The sequence below is a fragment of the Fusarium subglutinans genome (genome assembly GCF_013396075.1).
Source record: "Fusarium subglutinans strain NRRL 66333 chromosome Unknown NRRL66333_c0000163, whole genome shotgun sequence".
Taxonomy (NCBI): Eukaryota; Fungi; Ascomycota; class Sordariomycetes; order Hypocreales; family Nectriaceae; genus Fusarium; species Fusarium subglutinans.
In genome coordinates this window covers 52,618-63,077 of record NW_023502226.1, presented here as the reverse complement: position 1 = coordinate 63,077, position 10,460 = coordinate 52,618, and the positions used below count along the sequence as shown (strand labels likewise).

At 46.1% G+C, this 10,460-nt stretch overlaps 4 protein-coding genes across 4 annotated transcripts; 2 read left to right on the top strand and 2 right to left on the bottom strand.

Moving 5' to 3' along the window:
• Nucleotides 1–270: 270 nt before the first annotated feature.
• Nucleotides 271–750, bottom strand: FSUBG_9939 (myroilysin precursor; the record flags this gene model as incomplete). The annotated part of the gene is made up of 2 exons (XM_036688504.1): nucleotides 271–479; nucleotides 528–750. The coding sequence occupies 2 exons, from the start codon at nucleotides 748–750 to the stop codon at nucleotides 271–273; spliced, it is 432 nt and encodes a 143-aa protein (XP_036534600.1).
• A 1,674-nt stretch (nucleotides 751–2,424) lies between these two features.
• Nucleotides 2,425–5,957, top strand: FSUBG_9938 (ankyrin repeat-containing protein; the record flags this gene model as incomplete). The annotated part of the gene is made up of 5 exons (XM_036688503.1): nucleotides 2,425–2,443; nucleotides 2,521–2,791; nucleotides 2,843–3,324; nucleotides 3,370–3,646; nucleotides 3,701–5,957. The coding sequence occupies 5 exons, from the start codon at nucleotides 2,425–2,427 to the stop codon at nucleotides 5,955–5,957; spliced, it is 3,306 nt and encodes a 1,101-aa protein (XP_036534599.1).
• Nucleotides 5,958–6,423: 466 nt separating this feature from the next.
• Nucleotides 6,424–7,644, bottom strand: FSUBG_9937 (RNA exonuclease 3; the record flags this gene model as incomplete). The annotated part of the gene is made up of 3 exons (XM_036688502.1): nucleotides 6,424–7,479; nucleotides 7,527–7,553; nucleotides 7,606–7,644. The coding sequence occupies 3 exons, from the start codon at nucleotides 7,642–7,644 to the stop codon at nucleotides 6,424–6,426; spliced, it is 1,122 nt and encodes a 373-aa protein (XP_036534598.1).
• A 749-nt stretch (nucleotides 7,645–8,393) lies between these two features.
• On the top strand, nucleotides 8,394–10,401 carry FSUBG_9936 (e3 ubiquitin ligase ARI7; the record flags this gene model as incomplete). Its single annotated transcript, XM_036688501.1, has 3 exons — nucleotides 8,394–9,364; nucleotides 9,417–10,007; nucleotides 10,062–10,401. 3 exons carry the CDS (start codon nucleotides 8,394–8,396, stop codon nucleotides 10,399–10,401), a joined length of 1,902 nt encoding a protein of 633 aa, XP_036534597.1.
• Nucleotides 10,402–10,460: the final 59 nt, after the last annotated feature.

Here is a 10,460-nt window from a genome sequence, read left to right as displayed (position 1 = left end):
TTTATAGCCTAAAGCTTAACCTTATAGGCTGTAGTCATCCTATAGTTCGTGGCCAACTTCTTTGTTTCATGGCAATAACGAAATAAAAGCAAGCGGGGAAAAAAAGTTCAAAATGTGAAAACAGTAACTAGTAGTAGATGATAGAAATAATTGTCGATTCAAAAGTTTATCACCATGAAATATAGTTCGAATATGCCGTAACCGAGCCACCAATCAGTAACTGCGAAAGGACTTACAGGGTCGCAACAGATCCATTCAAGCCACCATACTCTAATTAAAGGGTCGGCAATAGTAGACAGTCTCAACAGTCCAGCCATCAACAATGTACAAAACCACCGGCTTTCCAACAGCTCCAGTACGCTTCCAGCAGTTATACGTATGGTACCCATTGGTACCCGTGCCAGCCCATGCATTGTCATGCTTGGTGGCCGCATCCGCAAAGATATTTGATGTGAAGGACACGCCGGTGCCAAAAGTGCCTAAAATCTTGTGAGTGTCTGCTTTCCCCAGGCTTTCGGAAGACTTACCCTTTACGGCTTGACCTTCCCAGATAATGTGGCTTCCGGGGGTGACATCGACGTAATCATCGGGACGAGAGCCTCCGGTTCCGCCGGTTGCGTCGTGTCCGTCGGCATAGTATGCCATTCCGCTGGAAATCTCGCTGCCTTTCCAGGAGTTTACGAGGTAGAGTGTATCAGCGGCTGTGACGGCGCCAACAAGCGCAGAGGTGAGAAAGGCGCCGATCTTCATGGTGTTGGTGATAAGATTGGATGCCGTGAATTGGATGCCCAGATATCTCTTGGCGAAAACACCAGGTATTCATACAATACGAGAATCATATTTTCGCAAAAGGGCCAAGTTGTGAACCAATAACTTAAAGTTAGACTGTCAGCTTAGGCCGACTCCCTGCAACATTACTCCATTTAGGCTATTGCAAGCGCTGACATCAGCGGCCTTCACTGGTGACTGAATCGAGAAGCTGCTCCAACGAGCTGAAAATTCTTTGGCTCTTAGTCGACCGACCTTTGGCATCACTAGAACTTCTGCGCTGCGAGTAATACAGATCTAACAGGATACGGTGACAATTATCGAGCCTCGGTCCGGCGTTTCACGCCTAGCTTACCTGATTGGGCAAGACTTGCATAGTGATTGGTGCTGTTGGCTCCCTGGCAATTTGCCTGTTAGATTCACAACAGGAACTCCATGCTTCCATGATCATTACTTCTCTCTTTGGAATACGGCGGACGCAATATGAAGGACCGCAAAACGAGGTCTGCAATCGGATACGTCAAACTCATGGCGGTGTACCCAAATATAGAGTTCTTGTCACTTGCTGATACGTTAAGGCTCTATCAATGGAAAGAGTGGCGAGAGCCATGCCAAGTGAAAAATGCAACCAGAAAGGGACGCTTAGATCTTTGGTTTTTGAGCCCAGAGAATCCGATGAGGCAGAGGCCTCTTTTGGCCTGCCGATCTTATTACCTTTTTTTCTTATTTTTTATTTTTTACTCCTTCCCATCAGCCTTATAAGGCTATCAAGCTTTTAGCTTTTATATAGAGGCTTAAACAGTAAGGCCCCTATAACAGGCCAGTATCTCAAAACTTAATATCAGTGAAGGTTTATTTGTCTCTTGGTGGCGTAATTGCTGCCTTGATAATCTTATTACTGTAGCCATTACATCAACTCATTTCTTGTCTCTGGTTAGCTTTTATTTGACAGTTTGTTGGTCAATCCTTACGCAAGAAAGATATACCTACTAAACGGAGGTTTAGCAGAAACTACCTAGTACGAAAACGTGCTACGTTTCGGTGGCCATAAAACCGTCAAAATCATATTCTCAATTTCAGTTCTTGAGCTGATTTGTGTAAGAGATCATTTCAACTGTCATCCACTATAGCACCGTGGCTACCCTGTATACCTCACCAATACACCCAACTTCTGCTTCGGCATTCAATTATCTTTAATCTCTGAATATCGCCGTTTTGAATACCAAACCTTTAGACTGGTAATCTTCTCTTCGCTATCCTGAAAGATAGATAGCGGCCGCAAGAGACAATAATTAAACATTGTTTACAAGCATTAACTTTTTAGCACATGACTGGTTGGCTTACGGAAGTAGTGCGCTTTGCCTTGCCACCTGATAAGGGGCTGAGATGTAGGCGCATTTTTAACCTCAAGTGCGCCACATTGCTGCCTAAAATATACGCATTAGCATCTTGGGCATTCAGGTTCCTGTTTATATAATTAGAGAGCACGTAACAGGTATCATTTCCCATTAAAGCAGTCACAGGTTTCAGCTGCGATTCTTGTACGTCTCATTTTCAACGACAAAATGAGTATCGGGGTCGGTGTAGGCGATTTTATTAAGATTCTAGAGCTTATTCATCAAGCTCGCAAGCGATTCGTAGATGCCCCTAGCCAGTATGATGCGATATCAAAAGAGTAAGCCACTCTCCTTCTTCACGTACAGAATACTCACTTGACTGGAAGCCTCAAAAACTTTCATAATGTCATCCTAGATATTGACATCCTTTCATCGGAATGGGAGCTTGATATCAAGCAGCGAAGAACCCTCCAAAAAGTCACAGACGACTCAACATGCCTTTTGAATAGTCTTCTCGCCAAGCTTGATAAGTTCCGAGTAATTGGAAGTAGCAGTACGGGCATGGTCCAACATGCGAAGAAAGCCTGGACAAGATTGAACTGGAGCAATGGTGATGTCCAAGAATTCCGAACACAGTTGTCGCTCAATCTTGAACTACTCGGTGCTGCCTGGAGACAGATATATAGGTATTCGTCACATTTCTTTCTAAGAAGCATCATGAACTGAAAAGATTATAGCCAAAGATTTTCCAAATTTGAACTAAAAAACGATCATATCACCGAGCGAGTAGATCAGCAGCATCTTCATGAAATACTTGATTGGTTCGGGCCTTCTGACAATGGGTCACGCCAAAGCTCTTTACTAGATCAACACGAAGAGGGAACCTGTGAATGGTTTCTCACCTCAGCCAAGTTCCAGGACTGGATCAAAAGCCAAGATGGACTTTTGTTCTGTCCAGGCCTTCCTGGAGCAGGGAAGACATTCCTAGTCTCCATTGTGATTCGGCATCTTCAAAGCCTCTTCAGCAATGACGGCAACACCGGCATAGCCTATCACTACTGTGACTTCAGGCATCAGGACAGCGAAACCATTAACCTCATTCTCTCGGGTATCCTCAAGCAGCTTGCTCAGTGCCACGAGTCTCTGCCAGAGGCAATGAGGACTTTGCATACCACGCACAAGAAGAGAGACACTCGGCCTTCGCTAAAAGAGATTAAAAGTACATTAAACACTGTGGCATGCTTGACTTCTCGAACATTCATAGTCATTGATGGCCTTGATGAGTGTCTCGTGTGGAGAGAGCTCATGACGGAGCTTAGAAGCTTACAAGGCGTTAATATTTTGGCGACCTCTCGTGTCATCCCTGAGATTTCCAACGACAAGGGATTGGAAGGGAGTACTGTATTGGAAGTACATGCCAGGGAGACAGATATTCGTAAGTACCTTGCTAAAACCCTGCCGAAACTTGGTAGATTCGTCGTGAACAACGAACAGCTTCAAGAGGATGTCTATAAAGCGATCCCAGGAGCGAGTGGAGGGATGTGAGTTGATCCAATCCATCATCTAGTCAGCTTTCTAAAGCTGAAAAAACACAGGTTCCTTCTGGCACGACTACATCTTGATTCTCTTCAAGGTCTAATGTCTGTTAAAAGGCTAAAAGATGCCCTCAGCACCCTGCCAACCGGTGCATCAGCATACGACAAAGCCTATCAGTGTGCTCTTGAAAGAATAGAGAGCCAGCACGAACACCGAGTAGCCGTCGCTAAGGATGTTCTGGCCTGGCTGACTTTTGTAAAAAGGCCTCTCACTATTGAAGAGCTCCGAACAGCTGTTATTATCCAGGAGGCAGACTTGGATATTGATGAAGACAGCTTAATGGATATAGAAGATATGGTTTCTGTATGTGCGGGCTTAGTGGCCGTTGACGAGCAGAACGGCAAAGTTAATCTTATTCATTACACGACAAAAGAGTACCTGAGGCGAACGTGGCCCATATGGGCAAACACACACCTGAAATTCCTGAATGCAGACATGGCCATTGCAACGACATGCCTCACTTACCTGCTGTTCCCCGTCTTTGACGTCGACTTTTCGGAGATGGACCGGCTTTCGCAGAGCAAAGAAATCGGGACACAGGTCTTTCCGCTCCTGGAATATTCTCTCAGCCATGGTGCGCTTCATGCTCGAGTCGCTAGTGCCAACTGCCCATCCATTGATAGACTCCGCTCTTCGGATTCAAAGGTTTCAGGAAATTGGTTACTATTGAATGCAAAGTATGGAGAAGGTCAGGGAGAAGGTACTGCCGAATGGCTCATAGAACAAGGCGTCACTGCTAGTGTCCGAGATTCAGAAGGGAGGACCGCTTTCCATTATGCTGTACTCAACGGCTGGGCAGATTCTGTCGAGTGTCTGCTCAAAGGAGGAGCTGTTATGGACTTCGACGTCAAGAACATGACTCCTTTTCACTACGCAGTCAGCACCGGTAATGAAGCGATCGTTAAGGTCTTCCTCGGCGCCAAAGTACCGGTTGATCTGCCAGTGACGAGACAGCTTCACACATCCCCTTGTCAAGAGAACAAGGCGATATATGTTACAAAAAATAATGAGAAGATTGTCCTCGGTAACTCATGCTCAGAGCAAGGCTTAACTCCGCTGCATCTTGCTGCCATAACAGGGAGCCAAAACATGACGAAGTTCCTTCTGGATCACGGGGCGAACCCAAATTTTCCTTCGCACAGTGGCGAAACGCCGCTGCATCTAGCTATGAAGGAAGATTTATATGGGCCAAGATGGATGGACTTCTGGAATGATCCGGATAATCGCGTGGAATGTATTCTTGGGTGGATCGATCCAGAGGAGGATGAGGACAACTATTACTCAACTAAGGCCTGGATTCGAAAGGAAAGGTCGGCGATTATTGAACTACTGTTGGACAACCCCAAAACCGACATCAATGCCCAAGACATCTTTGGCATGTCTCCGTTGCATATTGCGGCTGGCAGAAAGGACTTGACTGCGATGGTGTTCCAGATGCTCATCGACAGAGGTGCTGATATCTCTTTGTGCACAACGGAAAGCAGAACGCCATTACATGTCGCCATTATGAGCAAGAACGTCATTGCTGTTTCATACCTTCTCAAGATTGGGGCTGATCCTAGGGCTGAGGATGCCAACGGGCTTAACACTTTGCATTACGCGGCTCAAGCTCGCCACTTACAAATACTGCAAAATTTGCTGGCCACCATTCCCGACATTCAGATGGAAGCCTTCCTGAATCGGCAAGACAAAAAGGGGAAGAATGCTCTTCACCACCTCTTGAGAAAACATGGTGTTGAAATTCCTGTCACCCGATATCTCCTGGAACGATGTAATGGCATCAACGATCTCGACAGCGCAGGAATGTCGCCCGTGGCGTTATACATTAGTGCCAATGTCCTCTTTTCGCGCCAGGATGACAAATATTTGCTAGATCTTTTGTTTAGCTACGGAGCAGATCCCAGCTTCAAAACTACAGAAGGGTTGGGTTTGGTGCATTTAGTCGGCACTTCGCGCCGATGCTCTGTGGGTGTACTCCAGACATTGGCAAAATGGGGCATAGACCTAAGATCTTTGGATACACAGGGTCGAACCGTTCTTCATCATAGTTCCATAACAGGAACTCTGGTAGAGGATGTCCTACACTTTCTTTACCGTGATATAGAGCTGGCTGTGGGTTGCCGTGACGTGCATGGGAAGACAGCTTTGGATTATGCCCTTGAGGAGAAACAGAAGGAACATAGCCCCGATCTCTTTGACCCAAGCCGATGGATCAGGGCGGAGAAGCTACTTCGTGGTGTAAAAGTCCAAGTGTAGCTTGGAAGTTTTCATTTTCTTCGGCAGCAGTCTTCTTCTTGTGTCGTCTCGTTGAGGATGCTTACATATACAAATATACGTGCTACCCATATCTTCTGAAGTAGCATATTGAATCTTCATGTATTATCATTGGGCTAGCTAACTTCCTGTCAATCCTCAATCATCATTTACCTCCTTGACTACATGGCATAATTCAGCCCCGAAGCGACGTCGAGTCTGTCATATTTTATTTTATTCAGAACATTAAAGCTGTGTAACCCGTGAGAGAGTAGAAGCACTGTTCAGTAGTCGCCGTTGTCTATGTATAGGACTGTACCTAATCTTGAAGGGCGATAGTCAACAAATGGGTTTCTTCCAGTTGAGACTTGTGGCTTACATTTAAGTACAGAAGAAACCAATTATCGATTTAGAACTAAAAATAGAAAACAGCAATCGCAAATTCAGACAAAATGTTTGTCTCGCAATGCTAATCAGAAGAGGGAGGAGACTTTGGCCACATCTCCCAGTCTATCACATCCTCCCATCGAAGTATCTCATCATCCTCTTCGTCACCATAATCATGATAATATCCACGATCCTCATACTCCTCATCGCGAACAGGCGCTGAGTGATACATGTTCCTCCGTTTATTTCGCTTCCGCCACTCTCGTTTCGCTTTTTCAGCCTTGTGTTTCTTATGTGCCCTCTTTGCCCATTGCTTTAACTTGTCAGGGTAGCATATACACCACAGCGCAACCTCTCGTGCCGCCATAGCGTCCTCCAAGGCATCGTGAGTGTTGGAATCCTGTCGAATCCGCAATTTCAACAAGTCTGCACAGAGGGATTGGAGACTCCATCGACGACCAAAGGAAGCGCCCGTTCCAAACACCGCTTCTGCTGTAAGAATAGCAGTATCGAAAATCTTCCCATGTGATAATCGAAGCCTTTTTAAATCTTGCTGGAGAGACTGTCCAACCATTGCTGTCTTTGTGTTGATATGCTTAAGTAGCTCTTGTCGTGCTGCTTCCCAACCACGGAGAACTTGTCCTTGGGATGCGGCTATAGCGAGTGTCGCTGGCCTTATACCATGGATGTTGGTACGCCAGTCAATAATTGGCTCATGAGGCTTGACAAGAGAATTGACCAAAAGTTCGCCAGTGAAGAAATCGATCACGCAGATAGATATAATTTCACTTTCACCGTTTTTTGCCCCTGCCATTTCGCAATCTAGGGCAACTGCCTTTCTTTTGGGCTCGAGAGAGGTAGGGCGAGTAGCCATAATGGTTTGCTTCGTGATAGAGGCTTGTTGAGCGTTCTCCGGAGTTTCCTCCCTCAAGACATAGCCCTCCTTTTTGAGGCGCTCCGAATGATGGCATTTGCGAATGAGACGGTCGTATATAACTGAATTATCTAGTAGTGAGAACCCTTTGTAGTTTTGGTCTTGGAAGTGAAAGGGCGGTGGGGGTTGAGGTGCAGAGACATTTAACACTTGGTATTGAGATAGTATAACAGCCGGCAAGGTCATATGTTTTGCTTCATTGTGCTGGTGCAAGGCTTCTATACTGCAAAACCATCTGATGCAGTACTCACAACACTGGTTGCCTTCATGGTCTGCATCTAAACAATGTTTTGCTAATTGGGAATGGGTGTTGAAAGAAGTAGAGCATACTTTGCAGCATCGCCGGTTGTTGTCGTTGACTTTAACCATTATGGAAAATATTTAAACGGGAGTGAAGCGTAAAATGAAAGAGGAAAAGCTGGAGGCGACATGAGGTATTTGTTTAGGAGCTGCATGTTGGGCCTTAGCGGTTGGCAGGCCTCCCGAGTCAATTGTGTGTTGGCAGTACGAATGCAGGATGGTGGCGCAATCATGAGATCTAGGCAGTACACCTCTGCCCAGTTGCGTAGCCAAGCCCGCATCTGTAGAAGCGCAAACAAGACTCCATCGATTGGCTTGTGTAATGTATACGTATCTCGTGAAAGAAATCGGTCCCCTGATAAAGAGAAGGTCCGGTAGATGCCTGGCATCGGGAGTAAACAGATATCAGCTACGCAAAAGTACAGCAGGTTACCCCGTCCATTATAATGCAACGTAAACTTCTCTAAGAAGTGTTATCTAGTGCGGGGTTGGGAATACATCCTCGAGCCCAACCAACGAGCTCCGCCATGTCTTCACATTTCACATTTTCAAGGCCCCGCTATACATGCGGGAGGCCGACCTCTCTGTCATCCAGTCAGATTTGTCCGGCTGCAGCGGCCAGCAAATTCCCACGGACTCGAGACGTAGGACTTGATCATGAGTACATTTAGAAAAGGCTTGCACTTGTGACGTCGGTCTTGACAATAAAAACGGGGGCTCTTCTCGTGGATACCACTCATCTTGACCTTCTTAAACATTACTACAACCAAAACTCCCACTCCTCTACATCCTATGAGCCACCTTCCTCCATCTTAAACATGTCATCTTCCCAACAGATTCAATTAGACATACATACTAGTCAAATCCAGCTACCGCAATCCATCCATGCCATGGCCAAGCACATTCCGAGGTTTTCTGAGCTTCCTTGGTTCGGCTGTGATGATGACCTCTCGGCACCAATCATATCTGCAGAGTCCATGACTGACAGTCCTGCCAACAATTTCATTCAAATGCACCAGCAAATCGAAGACTTGCAAAGCACGGTCAATGATCTTTTAGACAAGAACAAGGCCCTCAACCTGCAACTAGCGACAAAGATTGAAGAATCGATTTCCAGGCTACAGAAAATCTGCAAAATGAATATTGATATGCAAGCAAGTCTAAACGAAAAAAAGACAATGGTAGATGAACTTGATAAGCTGCGAGCGCAGAGTGTCGGGCATCCGCTAGGAATGCTAGAAACAACACCAAGAGGGATCTGGATTAGCAAACTTCTATCGAGATCACAGTCTATTGATGGCAATCACAACGCACTCCAAGGAGATGGATTATATGATTCCGAAATCGAGAATGCGGCGTCTGATGTAAAGAGTCCTTTGGACACTATCCTCAGTGCTGATGAGGCCCGATGTCTGTTTGACTCCTTTGAAGAGTGCTTTGACGAGCAAGACCTGGATTCATTATCATTGCGCCATTGCGCTGTTTGTCACAAGATGAGATTCGAACAAGCCAACCCCAATAGTTTATACCCTTTCGTCGACGAGTTCCCCACGAGTCTCCCACGGCCTATCACCTGCAGTACCTCTATCTGCTTGGTCTGCTATCTTGGATCTGTTGTCAAGTCTATACAGGGACTACCTGAAACTTGGTGGGAAACTTCAGGGTCAACAATTCCAATGCGATGTCCTTGCGGTGCCTGTTCGGCTGATATCGCTTTCCAGGATCGTGGGGCTTTACAGAGACTATTTAAACTCACGAAAGTCCAGGATAGAGACGAAAAAATGACAATGTAGGTGTTTTCAGAGTTCCCTAGCTTCAAACTGTTGACTTTTGTGGAATAGATATGATACAGCACAGCATCTTGTGTCAATGCTCGACAGCCTTGATCCGCAGCCAACTTTAGAAGCACGTCAGGCCGCCAAGCGCCTCCACCAACATCTTACTTCCAATGGTGTTATGGAACCATTATTCGGCCTTGCGATATCAGAACTTCAGACCCTAGAAGAGGGTGTACCACACAATGTGAACTCCAAACGCCTTCAGCTTCTCGAGCTGACTGGTACTGACGAGATATTGCGTGTCCCTATCTTCACACAACTTCTGCGACGAGAACAGTCTCCAGTTGAATGTTCGATCTGCGCTGAGCCTATCTATGATTTAATTGGTGAAGCCTTCACAAAATGGGATACCATTTGCGGTGATTTTGATGGGGACTGGAAGTGGAAGGTTCTTCCTTTTCCCCGCAAGCTTGAACAGAGGTGTACTCATACCGTTGACTTCTGCAGGGGGTGCTTGGAGAACTATATTGAGGGTCAGCTTGATCAACATGGGAGAGCTGGATGTCATTCACTTGCTTGCCCTTCTTTCAATTGCGGTCGGCGACTTGAATACGACGAGGTGAAACTATATGCGCGACAAGAGACATTTTCAAAGTAAGCAATGTTTCTAGTCTTTATGATGAAAACCAGTTCCTAACACACTCGCAGATACGATGACTACTTGAAGCTAGAGGCCTTGAGCAACCTGCCTTCTTTTCGATGGTGTCTTGCCGAGAATTGTTCCTATGGACAGATACATGACCTAATCGAGAGTAACCACGTCTCATGTAAGGAATGCGGTTACGAGATGTGCTTCCAACACCAGGTCAAATGGCATGTTGACTTGACATGCGAAGAGTTTGATAGCATGCAGGAGAATGGAGACCCTCGGTTCCGTGAAACTCAAGACTGGGTAAATGCCAACACAAAGAAGTGCCCCTCATGCGGAGTCAATACACAGAAAGGCCCGGGTTGCTTCCACATGACTTGTGAGTCACCTCACCAGTAGTCCCACTAGACTCGTCCTAACTTCAGTGATAGGTACGCTATGCCGCCATGAGTTTTGCT